The 24,714-nt window shown below is 37.5% G+C and overlaps 1 protein-coding gene across 2 annotated transcripts in view; it reads right to left on the bottom strand.

Annotated features, from left to right (window-relative positions):
- Positions 1-24,714, bottom strand: part of LOC138705851 (adenylate cyclase type 6) — an 896,572-nt gene that overhangs the window by 68,019 nt on the left and 803,839 nt on the right. For both annotated transcript variants that reach the window (XM_069834532.1, XM_069834533.1), the window contains exon 8: positions 17,787-17,936. In XM_069834532.1, coding sequence (XP_069690633.1) covers positions 17,787-17,936 — 150 coding nt within the window. The remainder of the gene's footprint in view (positions 1-17,786; positions 17,937-24,714) is intronic.

The following is a 24,714-nucleotide window of genomic DNA, read 5'->3' as shown; positions in this document are numbered from 1 at the left end:
TCCAAAACGTTGCTATGTATTTTAAAAATGTAGGTAAAACACAAGCGTACAAACGCCACAAGAAATACATCTACTCATTCGTTTCGAAAGCTAAGTGGAAACCGTTATTTTATTATTTTTCTCCATAGATTAAATCTTAGACTTTTAATGAACGTGTCTAATACACTAAACTAAATGCGTAGATGTTAATAGGGTAACTATAAAACAGTTTTTCGCCGTTTGCAACATCAAGGAAGCTGGAAGATGGAACTATTTGTTGGATCTGTTACGAAGAGCAAGGGCTATTCTCCAGTGCTATTTTCATTCCTGGAGAATATTCTTTGGTAACGGATTCAACATATAGTTTTCTTCTTCCCGTTTCTCCTGATGGTGAAGCAGATATGTGTACTTCCGAAAGGATGGAAGTTTCTCAGTCTACGACATGGTGCAAATATCTTAAAAAAAAAGTAACTCAATTTTAAAATCAGTGTCCTTAGACACAAAATCTTAGTTGATAACAGAAAGACAGTCACAAGGAAAAAGCATGTTTGAAAGAGATTATTATAATATTCAATTAGCCTCTTCTTCTTCTTTGTGGGAAGTCTATGGAAAACATTGTGATGCAGAAAGAAATCGATTTTGATATTTACTGGAATACGTCTTCAGCATCTCTGATACCAAAGAAGTGTGTTCTGGTTGCAATGGATTTTGTTCAAACTGGATACAAGTCTGTTCATATGGTAAATATATATATATTAGTATCAACATCTTAGGTTATTTAGCGTCTGAATGAGATGAAGGTGATAATGCTGGCGACATGAGTCCGGGGTCCAGCACCGATAGTTACCCAGAATTTGCTCGCATTGGGTTGAGGGAAAACCCCGGATAAACCTCAACCAGGTAACTTGCTTCAATCGGGATTCGAACCCGAGTCACTTGGTTTCGCGGCCAGACGCGCTAACCGTTACTCCACAGGTATATATATATATGTATATATATATATATATATATATATATATATATATATATATATAAACTTACATGTTTTACTGAATAACATTTGATTATTTGAAGTCCCTATGTCAATATTATACAAAGAACGATTTATTCAAAATGGACACTAACGATAAAAAAAAAAACATATTTTAGTTCATAATAAATGGTGTTGAAAAACAGTACAGAGCGCAGATACCCAAAAATATTTGATTACGGTAATTACCTGCAAAATTAATCATCACCTGCATGTCGGTTAAGTACACATGCTCATTAAATTCCATTCTATAGGTTGTTGAACAGCAAGCTGAGACGGGAAGCATGCCATTGTCCAGGGTGACACTCATTGTGTACGAGTTAGAGCAGAAGGCGAATGGAAATGTTGACACTTCACAAATGAAGAAATTCGGTACAATATAACAGATGATAATTTGACAAAAGTTTAATAAACACAGAGGATGTTTCAATTGCTGCATAATATGCACGGTTAGTTAAAATAATTGAGCACTTTCTCCAGCCCTTAAGTATTTTATAGTGAATTCGCTTAAGTTAGTGACTTTAAAGCAATTTCATTGTTTCATGAATAACATTTTCCAGAAGGAACTCAATTAAAACCTCTTCGAGTAAGGTGACCGATACAGTGGATGATGCGTGATCTAGGAATAACAAGTATGACTAGTGCTCTCAGGCGTACCACTATTTCCCATAAACAGCTAGAAGAATTTTGTTCATCACTTATCGCTAAGTCACTTCAACCGGGAATAACGCATCTGAAATTCAATAATTTTTTATGCAGAACTTGCTGGTCTTAATTAAGGGGTGAAGAAACGATTTATTCGGAAATGGCTTTAAGGATTATTTTATGTTTATTATTACATATATGATAAAGTGGTAAATGATAACAGTAAAACTAAATCGTTTTATTTAACGACGCTCGCAACTGCCGAGGTTATATCAGCGTCGTAGGTGTGCCGGAATTTTGTCCCGCAGGAGTTCTTTTACATGTCAATAAATCTGCTGACATGAGCCTGTCGCATTTAAGCACACTTAAATGTCATCGTCCTGGGCCGGGATCGAACTCGCAACCTCGGGCACAGAAGGCCAGCACTCTACCGATTGCGCCACCCAGGCCGACTAAATGATAATAGTACAGACAATACATCTTGAACATGTTTTTGTCAGAGAAATTAATAATTAATTACATAACTGAACTTCGAATGAAAAACATCAAGCAAGATATAGTGCTTGGAAACATTCGTAGTATGAACCGCTTTGCAAAATTAACCTCAGCCGTTATGGAAACAGTGGAGTAAAAAAGCTTCAGTTTCTCTAAACATTGATTAATGTGTACCTACTACGTCCATCGCCATAGCGTCGTGGTGTAAGCCATCATGCCCGGATGCGCGTTACGGAATGAGCGTTGGTTCGAGTCCTCGTGGGGGAAAAAATTCTCTCATGAAATTTTGACCAATACAAGACTGCTCAGCCAGCATCGGGATGAATTTGGGAAGCTGCGCTAGGTAGGTAGCGAAAGCTGGTTTTGAAAACCAGCTATAACGACTGGAGGGATCATCGCATTGACCACATGTTACCCACGTTCTGGTTGGATGAATGTTCACCTCTGCTGAGGTATGTGGACGTGAAGTCAGCAGTAGGCTGGTCGACCTTGGCCCTTCATGGACTGTCGCGCCACAGCTTACATTACGTAACTATGTCTCCAACGGAAAATTCAACAGTTATTTTAAGAATCAAGGGAATCTACACGGATTAATTTTTAAAACTAACGTAAACCTAATTTATAAAACAGTTATATTACCGGTTGTTCTGTATGGTTGTCAAACTTGCATAGTCACTTTGAGAGAGGAACACAGCTTAAGGGTGTTCGAGAATAAGGTGCTTAGGAAAATATTTGGGGCTGAGAGGGATGAAGATACAGGAGAATGGAGAAAGTTGCACAACGTAGAACTACACATATTGTATTCCTCACTTGACATAATTAGGAATATTAAATCCAGAAGTTTGAGATGGGCAGGGCATGTAGCACGCATGGACGAATCCAGAAATGCATACAGAGTGTTAGTTGGAAGGCCGGAGGGAAAAATACCTTTGGGGAGGCCGAGACGTAGATGGGAGGATAATATAAAAATGGATTTGAGAGAGGTGGGATATGATGGTAGAGACTGGATTAATCTTGCTCAGGATAGGGACCGATGGCGGGCTTATGTGAGGGCGGCAATGAACCTCGGTTTCCTTAAAAGCCATTTCTAAGTAAAACCATTACGGAAATACAGCAAAGGAACGGGGCTTAAATGACACTAGAGAAATGTTAGAAATCGAGAAATTGGAGAGATACATACCCTTTGAATCTGAAAATGTACAGTCAGAAATTGTTTCTGACATCAAATAACATAAAAGCCAGAAAAGAAGTTTCATTGCGTGTTTTACATAATACTTGCTTTTCAGTCATTCAATTCTATACATAATTATTCCAAATTGTATTCGAGATGGACTCTTCATTAATTATTTCCATTTTAAATGTTTCTTTAATGGTTGGTTTCGACAAAGAACACAGTTACAATATGAGTGGAAGTAGTGAGTAATAACAATAGTAGTAGCCTGATTTAGCCTATATCTTCTTTCAGGAAATAGGAGCAGAAAATATGGTGAGACACAGTTTCCTGAAAATAGACATATAGGCCTAAGCCAAGGATATCAATGTTAATAGGACTACTGTGTACAGATGATGTGATAAGAAATAAGAAATTTAAGTATGATTAAAATAACAATAAGGCCGATAGTCATTCTAGTAGAAGTAGTGGTTTAAGTTAAACTAAAGGTAGAAGTAGTAGTGAAATAGTAGTAGCAGTAGTAGTAATACAAGTAGAAATAGTAGAAGAATTAACTGTAAAAGTAGTAGTAGCAATAAAATAGAAGCACCGTTAGTAAAAGTGTTCTTAAATTTATTTTGAATCTTAAGATTAAAATTTATTTTATAAACCTTGCTTGCTTACTGTTTATTGAAATACTTCCAGTAAATAACATTTCTGGCAGCAGTGATTTAAACTCACGTTCCTTTGTGCTAATATCCTTTACTGAACGAGCCTATGCACGTATGGGATGCAAAGAGCCGTGGTCTATTTTCTGTTCTATTGAGGCTGTCATTCTGTAATCCATAATGCGCTCTTTTGTATTTTAAATATTTACATGGAGTAGTTCACAAAGCCCAAGAAGCCATAGGAAATATTATTCGTTGTCTGGCTTCCCAGGTCGAGATAATAGCAACGGCCAACATCTTTTGTGACGTCATAAAGCTCTTGTCTCCATAGAGACGGGAAATTTTATTAAAAACTGTGGATACTTGGAAACGAGTGCAGCTGTTTCCATTGTGACAACCACAAATGGAGTGGATGTGTCGAGCAGCTCTCTTACTGTTAATTTCAGAGCAACGTACCTCCCGTGGAGCTTGCGATATCGGAGACATTGTGTGGACTTTAAGGTCCCTTTGACATCGGTCGTCACTTAAACGGGCTGTTCTCTGGAAAGTGCCATCCACAAAGTACTCTGACATTGTGTAAAAGCCAAGGTTTTGGGTTTTAGTCCCGCCTAGGAAAGGAATGCCCATTCGTTCCCGAAGTACGAGTAATTATATGTGAGAACAGGTGTTGTGCAGACACCAAGTCAGGAAAGTCAAATTATGTGTTTTTCTAGAAAGTGATCGACCATGGATTAAGAGTAAAACTCAGGCAGGGATATCAAAAACTTCAACATAATAAAGGTTATTGAGGGTAGGATGAAAGTACATGAAAACTTTTATTGCAAGTACTAGAGAGGCACGATGATTTGCAACAAAAGTGCATACAGTGTTACAAATACTTAAGTAGCAGTAGCAGTAGTAAATGAAGAATATCTGAGAACTTTGACTCTCGTAAGTCAGCCTCAAGGCTTATTATGCTTCTCCATAACCTTTCATAGAGGTTCGAGTTCTGGGTTTTAACAAGCTCCAAGATCTTCACTCCTATGTAAAGATCTTCCGTACTGCCCAGTGCAGAGAATCCAAATATCTGGAGCCTTCTACTTTCCAGGACCTCACACTCGAGCAGTAGCTATGCAAATTAGTGACAAATGAGTAATCAATAAGAAATGTCAACTAAAAGCACATGAAAGTTAATATAGGCAGATGTAAGGTTACAAATGAAGTACCACTCGCACGGATTGGTTCACAGTACGAATCAACCTGAGCTAACCTTACGTACCACTAGGAGACCATTGCTCTCAAGGGGTGTTCATGTAATTATTATTATTATTATTATTATTATTATTATTATTATTATTATTAGTTGTCCCATCTTGCCGGTAGTTCTGGGATAACAGCAGTGACGACAGCAAGGAATTTTGAAGATGGTCTACGGCGCGATAGAGAAGAATGGAGAAGGGCAATCGGAAGATGTAAAAGACATTGAAACTTAAATATATAATCATTTTTTGCTAGGCCTATACTAGCCACGAGACAGGTTAACTTCTTCAATGCGGCCCACGACCTGATTTTAATCAGTAGGCCTATATTCTTTCATTAAGTGGAAGTGCCATAAATATAGCGACATATTATCTTTGCCACCTAAAAATACATCTAAAAGATACTAATCGTACATAGTGTGTGTGTAGATCATGTGGAAAGGAAGAGGAAGCTTATGTACCATTTAAGAGCTTCAAGGTATTCAATCTAGTGCTAGAGTTTTGGGTTTTACACGTATCACAGATGCAGACAATTCAGCATTGCTGAGCTCCATTATTAGGGAAGGCAGGAAAAGAAACTTTATCAGTACTGGATAGTTGCTTTGGGTAACGGATCCAGAAAACAAGTTCCCCTATCAGGGTGTTTCTTTGTTACTGTCACAAAAATTGTAGTATTGCTAAATGAAATTTAACCAAGAAAAATAAGATTGGCAACTCATGCCCATGTCCAATTACAGTACAAGCTATATTTGTCACTGGAACGCTCAGTAACTGTCTGCCCCTCTTCATGTTTACAATTGGTGTGCCTGATTTGAATAAATAAACTCGAAGCCAATTTTTCGTCTCATCATTATTTATCAACTCAATTATACAGAATGTTGAGTTCGGATCCTGTCCGGGAACACGCACATCAGCTATGCTTACATGACCGGCATAGACTGCGTCATTATCGATCCATAACATTTCGTGCATTTTTACTCTTATAACTCTGATGAATAATATCATGTACACAATTATATTTTTATTTAGTAATGAATAGGCTGTGTTACAGGAGTTGTGTAAAGTGGTGTAGGCTACATCTGATTTCACACATTCCCAACATATATTTATGAAATTGTTATTCACACTCCAAAAACCCCTAAAAATAGAGTATAACTACAGGAATAACCTCCACACTACAGACGAACTTAAAGACAATGTAAGAAGACTAATTTGGAAGCCTTACGAAAATACGTAAAACCTTTGCATGTAAATAACAATTTCATAAAAAAAATATCGGGATATGCAAATGCAGACTGATAACACTTTGATCAGCTTCTATAACACAGGCTTACTTATTTACAAATGGCTTTTAGAGAATGCGAAGGTTCATTTCCTCCCTAACATAAGTCCATCAGCGGTCCCTATCCTGAGCAAGATTAATCCAGTCTCTACCATCATATACCACCTCCCTCAAATCCATTTTAATATTATTCTCCCATCTACGTCTCGGCCTCCCCGGAGGCCTTTTTCCCTCCGGCTTTCCACAACTAACACTCTATATTCATTTCTGGATTTGCCCATACGTGCTACATGCCCTGTTCATCTCAAATGTCTGGATTTAATGTTAATACTTATATTAGGTGAAGAATACAATGCGTGCATTTCTGCGTTGTGAAACTTTCTTCATTCTCCTGTAACTTAATTCCTTTCAGACCCAAATATTTTTCTTAAGCACCTTATCCTCGAACACCTTTAACCTCTGTTTCTCTCTGGCAGTTCAAGTTTCACAATCATACAGAACAACCGGCAATATAACTATTTTAAAAATTCTAATTTTCAGTTTTTTAAAGCAGACTGAATGACAAAATATTCTCAACCGAATAATAACAGACATTTCCCATATTTATTCTGTGTTTAATTTTCTCTCGAGTGTCATTTATGTTTGTTATTGTTGCTCCAATGTATTTGAATTTTTCCACCTTTTCAAACGATAAATTTCCAATTTTTATATTTAAATTTCGCACTATGTTCTGGTCATAAGACATAATCATATACTTTATTTTTTCTGGATTTACTTTCAAACCTATCTCATTATAACATAAGCTAGTACTCACTATGAGATAAAAGCGTAGTTGTGTGCATGCTATTATTAATCAAAGTTATATGAGCAAAAATACGTGAAAGGTTAGTACAGAGTGAGTCGGCCAGGACTAGACCGGCGTCAGCGGAAAGTCGTATGCGTAGTAACTGCTGCGCCATCGCAGTGGTCAGACCTCTTGCTCGCGTACGTTTCGTGTTTAGTTACGTAAACACGTTCACACAGTGAGAATGTAGCTGTACACCGTACATTTAGAGTGCAGTAGTGTGTCCATTATGAAATATAGCCTGGAACAACGAGTGTTTATTTACGACAACTTTGTATTTAGGCGTATACTGGTTAAAGGGTTTGGGCTACCGCTGACCCTATTATTACACAAAATATATCTAACAATTACTTTAATTTTAATTACTATGGTAAAACTAATAATACAAAATTATTACATTATGTTATATTATAAACTTTTTTTTTGTAATTTCCTTGGGCTACCGCCGGTAGCCCCGGTAGCCCGCAAAATACGCCCCTGGCAATACGAATCTTGAAGAACAATTGTAACAAACTTCCGTCAGTCATTCCCTGATTCGCCAGAGCCTTCTAAAGCAATGATTTATAATTTAGTGAAGAAATTTCGTAAAAGAATAATGACTCTCAAAATTACCGAACTTTTTTGCTCTCGCCAAAATTTCAACACTGCTAGTCATCATTTTCATCCATCATTAAACCATAAAGATAATGAATTCCACTTAACACGTGCCCCTACCTGAGAGACTGAATTATTTGTTGTCAGAATAGCGCATCTAGGAGGGTTTCTTTTCCTTTGTACGCAGGAAGGGCCCGATGGCTGACACCGCATTCTCAATAAGCTTGTTGTGTCTTACACTCCTTTTAGGTTAGGTTAGGTAACGGTGGCTAGGGGCGAGTTAGGGACAACCCTTTGCACGTCGGCCATACTGAGGCCTATTGTGCAGCTCGAATTTGTTTATGGAATGAATGAGGATGAGGTGTACTAGCCCACTGGCCGCATGTGACCCTCACCCGCTCACCCAACGGGAGCCCCTTATTCCCCGCCCCAAGTTCACACCGCCAAGTGACTAAGCAGCACAGGATCCATTTTAACGGCCTGTCCAAGGTGTCGAAGCGTCCTTGGAAGTGCTCTTAAGGAATGAATTCTGGCAGAGATATTGCGGAAGGCTGGGAAGCCAAGAACGGTTGCGGATAGGACTCCCCTCCCAGTAAGCGGACGAAGACATGGGTCTATGAAGAGAGATGAAGAAGGTGAATGATATGAAATCTAAATTATTTTTCTACACGAAAGGGGAAGGGAAGTGACAATTCCAATCCGGCATTTGCCTAAGTAATTGTGGAAAACCTCAGAAAAACTACAGTCAGGTTGGTCGGTCTGGGATTCGAATCACTGATCTCCCGAATGTGAGTCCTATGCGGAACGCATGAGCCACTTCGCTCGATCACAATCCTTTACTTAGGAATGTTTGTTAAAGTCCGAACGACTGTTTTCTTGGTAAATATCGTGACCCAGCTATGTGGCGCCATCCGTAGAATCAGCTATGTAAGCTTCAGACCGGTGGAGTTCCACTAGAGTTCCCTTCCACCGCCCCTCGAAAGAGTAGGGTACTATGTCTGCACAGACTGTTGCGATCTGTACGCTACATCTCTCCGCACCATTTTGGATTAATACTATTAAAATAATGCTAATGAATATTGAAATGGAGATTGATGGAAGATGATGAAGAGAAACAGGAGAACCCCGAGAAAAATCGTCAGGAACCTTAGCTTTGTCCACCACAAATACGATTCAATCATCGAGATTCCAATCCGGGTACACAGTCGTCGTTTACCAGAAGGATCTTAGTTGATTATCTGAACCAGTTAGAAACTATGATATTTTGATATACAATTCCTAACTTGAGTGAATGAGAACTAGCAGGTTTTTCGTGTCGGAGTCTAGAGTTAAAATCCCTGTGAGTTCAAAGATGGAACTTGTAATAAAGGAAGACTATGTACTTCTCATTTTTAAAATCGCTGTAAGATGATGTGAGTAAATTATCATGAACTGAAACTGAAAGGAAAAATTAAAATTCTCAGAGGAAATCTATCTCATAACAGCTGTTTCTATTTTGATGCCCGGAAACCGAGCAGGCTCTTTTAGTGACGAGACGTTACGCTGATTCTCTCCCACGTCATCTTTCCATAGTTTTCCATTTAGTTTCACTTTCATCAGCACCTCATTAGGGAATGTTCGACCTTGCCAGCCAGCACCACGTATCTCCCCGTACAAAGTGCAGACATGATATATGAGTGGATACTTAGCTGAATGCAGAATGAGAGAGGAACAGGCTTTGCAGTGCGCCTTTCAGTGGTGCGGTTTTAAAACTGGCAATTATTCATGGGGCTCATTTGACCTGGAGTCAACGCAGCTCTATATGGAAAAATGTCACAAAGACAGCAAAAAATTCATGAATAAGACAGGATTCGAACAAATGGCTGTGACCTTCATATACTATTAGGGCTGAAAAAATTTCTGTGTGAATATAAATACGTATACACGACATTTCCTAACTGTAATAGGCTACATAATAATTATAAGTTTGGTATAGAGAACCAGGAAAAGTAATTTGAAAGTAGGAACTCTTATCCGAAAACACTTCAATTAGGAATATTAATAGACATTACAATTACTAGTGCAATGTAAAGTACTTTAGAGCAATCTTTCTCTTGCATGGATGCAAAGGAATTGGTATGCGGCATCCCTAGAGAGTAGACAGTGTCCAAATATTTGCATACATATAAGTTCATGGAATCATGATATATCATGCAAATCTAGTCTTTCAGGTGAAGCTCTCTGTAAAGCAGATTGGAATAATTTCAAGGGAAAAATTGTTCCGGGGCCGGGTATCGATCCCGGGACCTCTGGTTGAACGTAACAGCGCTCTACCACTGAGCTACCCGGGAACTCCACCCGACACCGTCTCAACTTTTCCCTTTATATCCACACACCTGCTTTACAGGGAGCTTCACCTGAAAGACTAGATTTGCATAATATATACGTTACTGTGTACGTTAACAGAAAACCACAATTCCAAGTCACACAGAGATTGTGTGCACTCGTTGTGGGTCTCTGGCGTTTCGTCAGCCCACGCGAGTTGTGTGGATATAAAAGGGAAAAGTTGAGACGGTGTCGGGTGGAGTTCCCAGGTAGCTCAGTGGTAGAGCGCTAGTACGTTCAACCAGAGGTCCCGGGATCGATACCCGGCCCCGGAACAATTTTTCCCTTGAAATTATTCCAATCTGCTTTACAGGGAGCTTCACCTGAAAGACTAGATTTGCATAATATATACGTCACTGTGTACGTTAACAGAAAACCACAATTCCAAGTCACACAGAGATTGTGTGCACTCGTTGTGGGTCTCTGGCGTTTCGTCAGCCCAAGCGAGTTGTGTGGATATAAAGGGAAAAGTTGAGACGGTGTCGGGTGGAGTTCCTGGGTAGCTCAGTGGTAGAGCGCTGGTACGTTCAACCAGAGGTCCCGGGATCGATACCCGGCCCTGGAACAATTTTTCCCTTGAAATTATTCATGATATATCATGTACAAACACTCAAAATATGTCACTTAGAAATAATTGATGGCGCATAGATATTTCTAAAGTCACAGAAAGGAGGTATTGCGCATGGTCAGAGAACGAGCGACCAGGTTCACAAGCAAACCATTAGTTGACGTTCCGTTGTTTGTCGCCCCTAAGTAGCTAGAACAAATGCCAGGGAAAAGAATTTAGTGTAAATAGGTAGTGCAATAAAAACATTTTCACCATCGAGTCGAGGCGTCAATTGTTTCTAAGACTGACAATACATTATAGCTAGAATAGATCTTTCAAATAGCCCAACAAATATCCACAATGAATTGAAGAGTGTGATCCCAAAACGTGTTGTGTTCATTTTTATGAAAAGACTGGACTAGTTTTTTTATCCATCGGTCTACGAACTGAGCGAGTACTCAAGTGACATGCACAATGACACAAACTTTTAGATGAGGATTGGCATTGTTTCGGAAGAAAAGAAGCTTAAAATATTTTATTTATTTATTTATTTATTTTGCTAATAATTGTAACATAAAATATAATATAAACAGAAAAACTTTAGCTCGTCCCTGAAAGAGTAGAACTCGTGCTCAGGGGCGGATTCCTGAATTGAAATTAAGAAATATATAATACAATTTGTCTTATGTCTACTACGCAATAAGATTATATAAATTTAAATTTACAATTTTTCAATTTTTATAAAATCCATACATAACTTTTTTAATTTAATGCTAGAACTATTAGAATTAACAAGATTAGGATATTTAAATATAAATTCGTTATATATTCTTGAGCCTTAATTACTACTGCGATTAAATACTGTAGCAGTATTGCATTTTGGTTCAAACAATCTTAAAGAATTCATACCTTTTGTTTCATACCTATGAGAAAATATAATGATAGAGGTCTAAAAAAATCATATATGTATATACATAATAAAAATGGCCAAATGAACTGAGCGAGTTTTAGGACCACACTCTTCAATTTATAACTTGTTTTGAACAAACCCGGTCCGGACAACATAGGCCTACGAGTTTTCTCCGTGTATCCGGATTCCTCTGTGACGTCTCAGCAATTCTTCATCGTCGTCGTCGTCGTCGTCGTCGTTGTCATCGTCATCGTCATCGTCATCATTATCATCATCATCATCATCATCATCACCACAATTACATCACCATTATCGCCACCACCACCATCGCCGTCATCATCACCATCACCATCACCATCACCATCATCATCATCATCATCATCCTCATCATCATCATCATCACTAAACCGAACCACGGTACCATCTGCAGGTTATGGCCCATTGTTTCAAATCAGGGGTTTCCTCACTTTTTCGAAAAAGAAAATCTAATAAATTACCATGCACACTTACAAATTAATCGTGTTTAATTTTTATAAAATTGAATAAAACTCTTCGTAAAAAATAAAACTTGTGTATCACGGTCCGCTATTTACTGCTCACAGCTAGAGTGTGTTTATGAAAAACAGTACAACATTTGAAGGGTTCAGAGCCATAGTGGGCCAAGCGCCATTTATTAAAAACGGAGAAAGCAAGGGTTAAAGTTAAGTGAATACCATAGTTTAATGAAGATTGATATACCATTTAGTTTTAATGTGTATGCTTTATATTACTTGCTATATGTTTCCATTGAATTATGGTAATAACTTCATTTTAACCCTTGTTTTCTACGGTTTTAGACCACTATGGTCCTGAACCCTTCATTTAATGGGTTATGTAGATTTTCCGGGCTTGTGCCGCGTTGTCTCACAAGCACGGAAACTCTACACAACCCATGAACAGCAGCCGCTGAAGCCTATGCCAACACTATACAACATTTAAGTTTTCAATAATACTGAATACATCTACATAAATCAGATTAGATCGACTTTTTCTCTCTCTATTATACACATGCAAGTGATTATGTTACGTACATATATATAATTAGAACACGGACGGTTGTGATCATTTTTAAAATTGAATAACGTTTATCTACAAGCCTGCGCTAGACACAAAATGTAAATCATACTGACGCGTATCATCGTTAAATGCCAATAAGTCTGTACCTGTGAAAGTTATGCAACTGAAATATATATGTAAAATAAAAGAGCAAATAAAGAGCTTTCTATTCATGCAATTTACTTTATTCCAGAATGTATACCTTACAAATTGTTACATAATTACTGAAAATATGAACAAATTTTCACTCTTCATGCAAAAGAATTGGATCTATAGGCTACACATTGCAAGTGAAAAACGTAAATAAATATTTGTGTTACAAAACCGTATTCATATATTAGCTAGCTATGATGGTTTTAGGGATTGGTATAATTTGTTAATAAAGTTTTATTATATTGAAGAAGACTTACGTAGACCACAGTGACATCGTCTAAAGATAATATATCATGTCGGCGGGAAGCGAGTATACCGAGATCTGCGCAAATATACTGTAATATTTAATAAAATTCAAAACATGCATATACAGATTCACTATAGGGCTATAACGTTATTCAACGGTACTCGGAAACGGAAGTTCCCCTGTTTTGAAAAGGAAAGAATAAGCTTGTAAAAAACGCTGTAGAGACTTCTACAACGTCCTCACTTCCCATCTATCTCAGTCACTTGAATCTTTTTGACTATTCACGATCTGAAACTGCCAGATTTGGCAGGAAACTACTATTGTTGGTTAACACAGCCTATATACATTGCAAAAAAATTTTTTTAAAGGATATTAGTAATCTTTGACATAATTGAATCGATTATTATTGAAAGGTCACATGTCCACTTTTTTGATAAATTGAGTTATGACCACCATTATATTTTATTCTTCTTTTGTAGCGCACCGTTTGCTGAAGAAAAGGCACAAGTAGGCCTATGTGCACTCTACCGAATGTTATAGTGTAAAGAAATTTCCGTTTATTATTGAAAGGGCACGTGTTCAGGACATGTGACCTATCAGTAACAAACTCTCTTCTTTTCCCATCATTCTTTGCATGATGTACAATATAAAATCTCATGATTCCATTCTTTGTTTACAACAGTTACAAAGTGGCGAGTAGTTGAATCATTAGGAAAAGGAGTGCCTAAAGATCACAAAATATATTTTTAAATTTCACAGTATTCAATTATGGTTTTTGATGCTAAGTCCCCGGGTAAACCTACAGTGGTTGCATATGAATATATTGATGGAGTAATAACACATTATTCAAGTTACTGCATAGAACTAATATGATGTATCCTAATGACTTGAAACTACTTTAAAGTAAATCATATTATGGAGAAGTTCCAATAAATAAGAGGAAAGTTGAAGATGTCAGCCAAGGTATGCAGTAGGTACTTCCTGAATATCTTCAATTTTATTAAGAAATTCCCCAGTAGCCGATAGAAGAAAAAACAATGAAGATGACTAAAAACATCAGGGGAAGTGTTTAATGAAGAAACTTAAAAGCTTTCGTGCTTTTAAATTGCTTTATTTCAGAATTAAGATATATTGCCGTAGCAAAATAATGTTCTTAACAGTTACATTCATAAGTATTTGTTAGTCAATAATAGTTCAAACACATTTAAGAACGTACAAATTCATTTTATTACGTTTTACACGAGTCCATCATAAATATTATTTTTTTTACAGTTAAGTTTTAGTAATGTTACCATTAATTTATGCATTTAAATGTAACTTAACACCTTTGTCGTCGAATAAAAATATCTGATTACACTACAAAGTACCATTAGCAAAATAAACAGTTTTTTGCTTCTCCTGTAAAATTGGCAAAGGTGGATATGTGACCTTTCAAAAGTAATCGGTTCAATTCGAATAAAGCAAAGATACTAGCGAGGGCGTGACGGTCCATATAGCGGCAATACAATGCGCTACCAAAGTTGGAAGTCGAAATTTCGAAGCATAGGGATTTATGACCTATACGTATGGAAATTTACCTTTCACTCTTTATGTAAAGACAAGAGCTATTTCACTGTTGTATGTGTATAATAGAAACCTGTCTTAGAGGATATTGAGATGAACTGAAGAAAAGTAACAGCTTACAGGAACACGACTTTATGAGACCATCGATTAATTAAAATGTGTCTCAATGAAACTTACAGCAGAGTCCGTATAGGCCAGCTTCTGTCTGATGCTTTTCCAATTCACTGCGGGCTAAAGCAAGGAGATGCACTATGAGCCATACTTTTTAACTTCGCTCTAGAATATGCCATTAGGAAAGTTCAGGATAATACAGAGGGTTTGGAATTGAACGGGTTACATCAGCTTCTTGTCTATGCGGATGACGTGAATATGTTAAGAGAAAATCCACAAACTATTAGGGAAAACACTGAAATTTTACTTCAAGCAAGTAAAGCGATAGGTTTGGAAGTAAATCCCGAAAAGACAAAGTATATGATTATATCTCGTGACCAGAATATTCTACGAAATGGAAATATAAAAATTGAAAATTTATCTTTCGAAGAGATGGAAAAATTCAAATATCTTGGGGCAACAGTAACAAATATAAATAACACTCGGGAGGAAAATTAACGAAGAATAAATATGGGGAAATGCGTGTTAATATTCGGTTGAGAAGCTTTTGTCATCTAGTCTGCTGTCAAAAAACCTGAAAGTTAGAATTTATAAAACAGTTATATTACCGGTTGTTCTGATGGTTGTGAAACTTGGACTCTCATTTTGAGATAGGAACAGAGATTAAAAGTGTTTGAGAATAAGGTTCTTAGGAAAATATTTGGGGCTAAAAGGGATGAAGTTACAGGAGAATGGAGAAAATTACACAACGCAGAACTGCATGCATTGTATTCTTCACCTGACATAATTGGGAACATTAAATCCAGACGTTTAAGATGGGCAGGACATATAGCACGTATGGGCGAATCCAGAAATGTATATAGAGTGTTAGTTGTGAGGCCGGAGGGGAAAAAGACCTTCGGGGAGGTCGAGAAGTATATGGGAGGATAATATTAAAATCGATTTGAGGGAGGTGGGATATGATGATAGAGACTGGATTAATCTTGCACAGGACAGAGACCGATGGCGGGTTTATGTGAGGGCAGCAATGAACCTCTGGGTTCCTTAAAAGCCATTTGTAAGTAAGTGTAAACTGCATATAACAAAGCCAAGCTGTACAATATTCAAATACTGTCAAATTATTGGCTACGAAACTCGTTTGCTGCCTTTTTGTTGTGCGCTGTCTTTCTTTTCCTATTCCAGCCAGATAGCGGTTAAGTATTACAGCATAGACGTAAAGACGTAACGCTAGTAATTAAGATATCCCGAATAAATATGTAGTGAAGAATATTGCTGGAGAACCTTTTAAGTGTAGTGTAAATATTTGTAATTTAAATTTATGTATTGTATTGATTAAGGCTGGTTGAGTGGAAGAGAAGGCCTTATGGCCTTAACTCTGCCAGCGAAAATAAAACATTATTATTATTATTATTATTATTATTATTATTACTATTATTATTATTAATAATAAGATCCACGAGTTCATTGTCGTTTTGAACTCGTTTACTGTGTGAGCCTTTCTTTTCAATTATCGTTGTAACTTATTTAACTTAATACGGCGCGTTATTTTATTGCATCAACAAACTCAACGTGTTTGGAATCTGATACTTCTTCATTAGCAGCCTCACGTCTACTACGCATTGAGCTAGCGCTGCGATGTAACGAAAGTAGAGAAAGGTAAATACATCAACTAATTAAGCGGACGATTCCAAATTTCCAGTCAATGGCTCAACAACCTTGGAGAGTTGAACAAGTTCACTTTATGATACTTAACTTTACATGATCAACTTACATAAACGCAGAACGATAAATGTTTATGAGACCAAAAGCGTTTAGTTCCCTTGTTAGTACGGAAAAAAATACGACTACGAATTGAAATCATGTCGGTTCAAGCCCGTGCGACTGCTAAAATTAAGAAGCCGCCTTAATGGTACATGAAAGGCACGGTCGTAGTTCCGAATGTAGCGCAGAACACGCCTATGTAAGTTTGTCAGTTGTCGATGTAATAAACTCAGTTATCCTATGTGGAGGCTCTCGATCTGTTGACCTACGTTACGGGGATCTTTCAAGGAAGGCTTACCACGTGATAATGGATTTTCATAATAATTTTTCCCCCCACACGTTCCATTTGAAATAAGAAATCTGCCTATAAATTTCTACATCCGGAGAAGGCCTACACTTCGAGATATGATTTTTAAAAATAATCGCTTGTCAGTCACATAATGAATTGAATTAAATTTACGGGAGGGGGGCCCAGCACTGTGACCTGTTACGATCTATTGCGCTAACCCTCAAGCTAGGCGCATTCCCAAACCCACACCGGCTGACTACACTAAGGTTCGCTGCGTACCCAGGTGTCGAGCAGGCAAATCCCTTTTCGTTCCTAGGCCAGCCCCTTCCGTGCGTCGCCAGCCGGCGATCAGGGAATGCTATGAATTGACGAGACGAAATGGAGAAATGGTGACGGAATTATGTAAATGCCTAATATGGGGGAAAACGGGAGAATCTCGAGAAAAACCCCAACTGCGACCTTGTCCGCCACAAGTGTCACTATGGATTGACCGGGACTCGAACCCAGGCCGTCTGCGTGACAGGTCAGAGGTCTGACCACTCAACCACCGTAGGGGTTTGACACTCATATAAGTCTCATATCTCCAATGCCATGATGAAGAAGAAAATGTTCAAGTCCTCAAATGTTTATGCTTTGCCCTCAGAATGAGGAAAGCTTCGACGCTGAATAAGATCTACAAGCAAATTTGTCGTTAAATAAGCTCATACCACCACCACCACCACCACCACCACCACTACCACTACCACCACAATCACACTTCTGAATAGAAATCGATGGCACGATGGGATTCAACAGATGAGTCGCTGGCGCGAGCCACTCACCTGTTGCTGGTTCTCGCGTTGCGTTGTCAGCCGGGCCTCCACGCACTGGCGAGTCTCCAGGAAGGCCTGACGCTGGGCTAATTCGCTGGGATAATGCGTGAAGACTCCAGCCACGTTCGTGCTGGCCAGCAGAACGACGTTCGCCAACACCTGCAACATAAACCAGTATGCGATAAACTGTTGCTGAAAAAGTCATATTCAGTAGTGTCTCACCATTTGGAACGACTGATCAGTTTTGAATATGTCAAAACGACAGTCTGGATTACACTGGGCAATAAATATTTATCATTTTCTGTTGAATGAGATTTTTCTATTTTTTTTTTTTCGTTGTTGGTAACTCTATAGCATCTATTAGATGCTTTATGGTTGTGCTAACAGATGGAGTTACTTGTCAACAATGTGACGCTGAAACGTGTGTTCAGGTTACTGCCCAGCGACAGTCCTGACATATTTTTATATTGTGATGATTGGTTAATTTATATTAACCCGGCACACTCACAATCACACTCACATTCATACAAGTTTCCAGACTCTAGACACCCAGGGAATTCCTCTTCTTCAAGAAAAATTCACCGAGAGCCTAGGCCGAGAATCGAATCCGGGACCTCCTGATCTGGAAGCCAGCATGCTGACCAACAGACCACGGAGGCAGCCAGATTTTTCTATTGTTTCTATACATTCTTTCCATCGCTGATTTAAATCTGAAATCGGTTTTCTTGGTACGCGCTTTAATTATCCTCATTGGTATTTACACTGGGGATGGGTGGACAACGAAGCTCAAATCTAACCTAAACAGACACTAAATTCATAAACATAATTTTAGTTTATTTACAGTTTTTTATATAAAAAAGTTCTGATTAACAAAAGGCATATTTTTATGTTTTTAAAATGAGCTCATGGCTTCTTCAATGATATATGAAGGATACACGGGAAAAAAGACCAAGGTCACAATTCTGTTAAGGATGATGTCGTTATCTAATTCACTGTATTACTACAAACTTTACTGTTGTTTTTACCGAAAGTGATAAAGGAGAATTAAAACCACGGATACACTCATCATTTTTTTCATTTTCAGTAGAAGCACCAATAAATTTTGCAGTAATATACTGAAATAGGTCATTATCTCACCCTTAATGGAAATGTGACATTGATCGTTTTCCCGTGTACCCTTCATATAACTTATTTGTAAATAAGCATGATGCCTTCTGTTACGTATGTTATGTGGCTGCTTCACACCTCCTCGTCAAAGGCGTAATGTAACAACGCTTGTGAGGCGTACGTATAAAACCTATTTTGAAGTACCATTTGGCGATAAAAATAAGAAATGGGCTCTGAAGGTGTGTTCTATGGACTTCAAATTCCTGTCTTTGTACGTGACGAAGAATTTTCCAGGAAGATAAACGATGAATGTAATGCATTATAACAAGAAAACTACTGAACTTAAACGAGAACAGATTTCACACAATAAAATATCTCCTACTCCTCTATACATATATATTTTTTTTTTCGAGAAATTACAGAGTTGTAAGGTTTTTTGCTGTACGATTTCACATGGAATGTCCCATACAGAGGAGTACCGAAAAAATATATTATGTAGCAACTCACTGCGAGGCTACATGGCGCCTGAACTTTGATCACAGAGAACTGTTGCACAGGGCGACTCAGCATCTGTACTGCATCGTGCTGTTTTGTCTTCATCTCTTGTACGGAGGAGGGAACCGAAGGCTCGCACTGCAGTCTGAGGCTTATTGTGCTTACCACGCCTATTTTGTGAATGATTGGGTAGCCGAACGGCCGCGATCTTGTACAAGTACAGCACGGAGCAGTCCTCACCTGTGGAGTAACGGTTAGCGCGTCTGAATGCGACACCAGGTGGCCCGGGTTCGAATCCCGGTCGGGGCAAGTTACCTGGTTGAGGTTTTTTCCGGGGTTTTCCCTCAACCCAATACGAGCAAATGCTGGGTAACTTTCGGTGCTGGACCCCGGACTCATTTCACCAGCATTATCACCTTCATATCATTCAGACGCTAAATAACCTAGATGTTGATACAGCGTCGTAAAATAACCCAATAAAATAAATAAAAAAAGCACGGAGCACCGTGGACTTAACCCAGGCTATGATATGGATGATGATGATGATGATGATGATGATGATATGTAAATTAATGATGGCGAAGCGAGTCCGAGGTCCAACGCCGAAAGTTACCCAGCAATTCTGCTTCAATTGGTTGAGGGAAAACCCCAGAAAAAACCCAACCAGGTAACTTGTCCCAACCAGGATTTGAACACGGGCTCGTTCGTTTCACGGTCAGACGCGCTAACCGTTACTCCACAGCGATGGACCTGCGTCGTGTTAGAGCTCGTATCAAGGTGCACAGTTAGAGCACGTACCGGTACTCGTATAATACATACGTACGTATTTAATTTTTCACCGTTACTTTATTAGTTTTGTTACTTTAGCATTGAGTTGATACTGTCTCTTCTAGCATTCGTTTTACTGGATAAGTTCAGACAGCATTGTATTATTATTATTATTATTATTATTATTATTATTATTATTATTATTATGCCTATTATTATTTAATTTTCATTCACAGTTTTCTGCCAAAGGCAGGTATTTCACTGAAAACTCAGCATTCTCCACTCTTTCCTATTTCCCGCCTTCCTCATGGTCTCATTATTATTATTATTATTATTATTATTATTATTATTATTATTACTATTACTATATGTAAATGCGTGATTTCTGTTATTCAGTGGCACAAGGGTTATTACTCGTCGCACGAATGATTGCCGGCGGCCAGTAGGCGAACTAAAGCATAAACACTGGATCGTATCGTATAACGCAGCACCAATGCCTCTCTCGAAATCGGCAATCATTCGTGCAACGAGTAGGCCTAATACTTCCAGTAGAAGAGATTATTGTTTGATGTTATTTATTTATTTAGTGTCACATTAATAATAATTAAGTCACATTAATAATAATAATTATTTCTGATAAAATGTAAATATGAATGTTAAATTTGTTACTTATTTGTGTTACGTGTAATATTTACGTCATGAAATCGAAGTTATGCATTAACTTGTTGGCAGTGTGTAAAATGAATAGCAGTGCCTACAGTGATTACTTACTTTTTTACGCATTAGTGTTTTGAAGGCTCAATTTACGTACTGATAACAGTGAGTAAAACGCAACTTTATGCACTATCGTAGAAAAAAGTAATAAGAATGATTATGAGAAACGCAGATCACTGTGTAAGCACTATATCAATGCGATTATTTGCAAGTTACACCTAATGATTTACCCCATTTATCCTGAGTGCATTTCCCTACTGGTAGTGATCTGTAATTGGTATTTCGTTAAATACCGGCGTAGCTCGAGCACTAGAGCGTTTGCCTAGTGATCTGAAGCTGCACTGATGTGTGGGTTCGATTTCCGCTTGAGCTGATTATCTGGATGGGATTTTTACGACGTTTTTCCCATCTGTGAAGTGAATGTCATGTAATTCATGGCGAATCCTCGGCCTCATCTCGTCAAGTATCATCTCGGTTACCAAATCCAACGACGTTAAATAATTAGTAATTGAATAAACGTCGCTAAATGACCGACTAAAAACATGTTAAAGTGTACAGATTTTGTTATAGGCCTATTGCCGAAACTGGAGTTTCGTGATGTGGTTGGTCAATTATATCAATGCTCTGATTGGTCAACGATTTAAATGGTCATAGGAATCTTCAAATTCAACAGGCTCAGAATGGGTCAATATTTACTAATGATATAATAAGATTTCAGTTTTGACAGACATAACGGAGGAAAAGGACGTCTTCACACAGATGGTCATTGTATGGAACCGTCATTCAGTAAATATTCAATACGAAGTAATACAGAGTTGTTTTGAGATTAGGCTATACTTTTCCTTGTTAGATATTGGATGTGATGTTCTATATCTTGTAGCAGTACATTCATCGCTTTAAAGCAGTGTCGGCTTGCCTGATGCAGAACTAGCGGGCCTAGGACCGAATCTTGGTCGGGACAAGTTGTCTGGTTGAGGCTTTTCCGGTGTTTCCCTCAACTCATTAAGAGCAAATGCTAAGTCACTTTCAGTGCCGGTTTCCGAGCTCATTTCGCCTCATTACCACCTTCATCTTCATCCAATCCTGCCTAATTCTATAATCATGTCTCCTATCATACGGAGCGAACAAAATCCAACCTAACGGGTGCCCCAATCTCAGAACAGAATGTTTAGTCAAAGTCGCCAAAAGAGTAAGCAGAGTCACAAATGACATACTAATACGCGCGGCGTTAAAAAAGTCTTACGACAGTGTTTCCATTGCATCGGATGTTATTTTAAACATTTCATTATATTCATATACTGAAATGAATATGTCGTTAGTTCTGGCTCAGAAAATATTACACCTTCTTTCATGAATTTCAATACCTTCATCTAAATCACTATAGCTGCTGTGAAATAACATTAATAATAATAATAATAATAATAATAATAATAATAGTAATAGTAATAATAATAATAATATTATTATTATTATTAATAGGCCTAATGATTTATTTAACCTGGCAGAGTTAAGGCCATACGGTCTTCTTTAACACTCAACCAGGAGTAAAACTGCGTTACAAAAAACACTACAAATTTACAAAGTACACTACAATTTTACACACAAAACTGAATAAGATAATAATAATAATAATAAAATGTAAACAACAAGTAAGTAGAAATCAGACATAAGAAAGAAAAAAAGCATAATAAAATGTGAACAGCAGTTCAAAATAAATGAGACATACAAAGTATAAAGTATAAAAAAATAAGACAATTATTGATAATAATAATAATAATAATAATAATAATAATAATAATGATAATAATAATACTAATAGTAGGCCTAATAATAAAATAGTGCAGTACAAAGCATACAATGAATACAATATTTTTAAGTACACACAGTAAGGAAAATTATGATTATATATAGCTCTACTTATCACATTATAGATATACCATTATCGGAAAATATGAAAACAAAAATATAAAATAAGTTAAATATCACTAGAACATAAAATAAATGTGAATACGTGGAAACATGCAATACAACACTTGTCATAATAGTAAGTTAGTTTAGCAACTCGTCATAAGATAATTTTCTAGCTTGGATTTGAAAGATTTCAATGTTCGGCAGCCCTTGACTTCAGGCGGCAGAGAGTTCCAGTGACGAGAGGTAGCGACAGTGAGATGAGAAATACAGGGATGGTGTGTGAAGTGGAATTTCTAGCGTGTTATCGCGTTGTGATCGAGTATTAATATTATGATAGCGAGAGAGAGTATGAAAACGAGCGAATAAATAATAGGGGGATGAAGTGTGCATAATTCGATATAAGAGTGAAAGTGAGTGCAGATTTCTCCTCTCATGTAACCTAAGCCATAATAACTTCTCGAAAGAAAGTGAGATATGATCGTAGTATCGAACATTACAAATGAAGCGGACGCACGCGTTATGAACACGCTGTAGTTTCTGAGAGGAATCAATCCTGAGATCACTGAACAAAACGTTACTTTAATGTAACTTTTTAATAATGTCCAATAGCCCATGAAATGAAATTAATATATAATATGCTTCAAAACACCCATATCACCTTTCATTTTTCTCGAAAACAACATAATACTGGGTGTTCACGAAAAAATCTTATAGTGGACAAAAATATTTCTGAGCCTGGATTATGTCAGAGAGAAAGGAGGGCGAGATAAGAAGAATAAACAAATAATAAACAAGTGATTCCGTGATGCGGATTGTTATGCATGTATGTTAAACCTGAAAACATCGACTACTCACCGCTATCTATGTTGCGTCTTTATGAGTCTGACAGAGACAGTGAGATGATGCTTTTAATTTCAGCAGTATGAAGGATTTGTTTTCATACAGATAATGACGCCACACCCATTCCAGGAATCGAAATCGATATCGTAATGGTCTTCAGGATCGGAGAAATCCTGTTGCCATTGTAATCCAAACCTATGTAAGGATGAGATTGGTGATAGTTCCATTTTCTGGGGAAAACCGGAAGTAGGATTAACCAGGGTCAACTTTGAAATTTCAAATTAGAACCTAGATCGTGTAAGGTATCTTTGGATATAACTTTTAAAAAGAAACAACTTTTACTAAAACTTTTTTGTTGTAATTTTCTTTCTTTATTGACAATCAAAGAAGAAAGAAAAATAAATTGTAAATATATTTCCGTTTTAATATGAAACATGCTGTGATAAAGAAAAATTAATCATTGTGATATTGGAAATACTAATTCCCATACAAGTTTTCATAAGTGCTCATAATGTCCACCACTCTGTTCCAAACAAAGTTATGATCTCTTCCTTATTCCTTTTTGCTTGGAGGATTTCAGAACGATTTGAGAGAACCAACAGGCTGCTCTAATTCTCTTTACGTCTTCCCTTATTGATGAACGTATCTGGTACACGATTTTTTTCGCCTTTACAAAAGAAGTCATTTGGGAATAAGTCAGGAGAACAGGGAGGCCAAGCTACGTTAGTAAAATAAGATTTCAAAAAAATAAAAATGATAGACTGAAGACCATTGATATTAAAAAAATATAAAAATAGAATTATTGACTGTCCCAATGCAAAATAAAAAACTGTTGAAATTGACTTGTCGATTGCCAGTTGACTTGCTTTCACGGTCTGCAACACCTGCACTGTACTTACTAATTCTGAATTGTAGTAATTAGTTTACCTCATTGTGGTTAAATGTTGCTTTATCATGTACTTTCGCTCGGAAACAATGTACAGAATACCATTGCTCCAGACAAGAGCACTACTGTACTGTCTCGTAACCGAAACGGAGGTAGGTACCGGTTTTACAATTTATGTTCCATTTTTTCTATGACTGTGTATAAAGAATGAAAGTT

This window comes from Periplaneta americana, chromosome 9 (assembly GCF_040183065.1).
Source record: "Periplaneta americana isolate PAMFEO1 chromosome 9, P.americana_PAMFEO1_priV1, whole genome shotgun sequence".
NCBI lineage: Eukaryota > Metazoa > Arthropoda > Insecta > Blattodea > Blattidae > Periplaneta > Periplaneta americana.
Note: the sequence above shows the minus strand (reverse complement) of the source record. Positions and strands in the feature narration are given on the sequence as shown.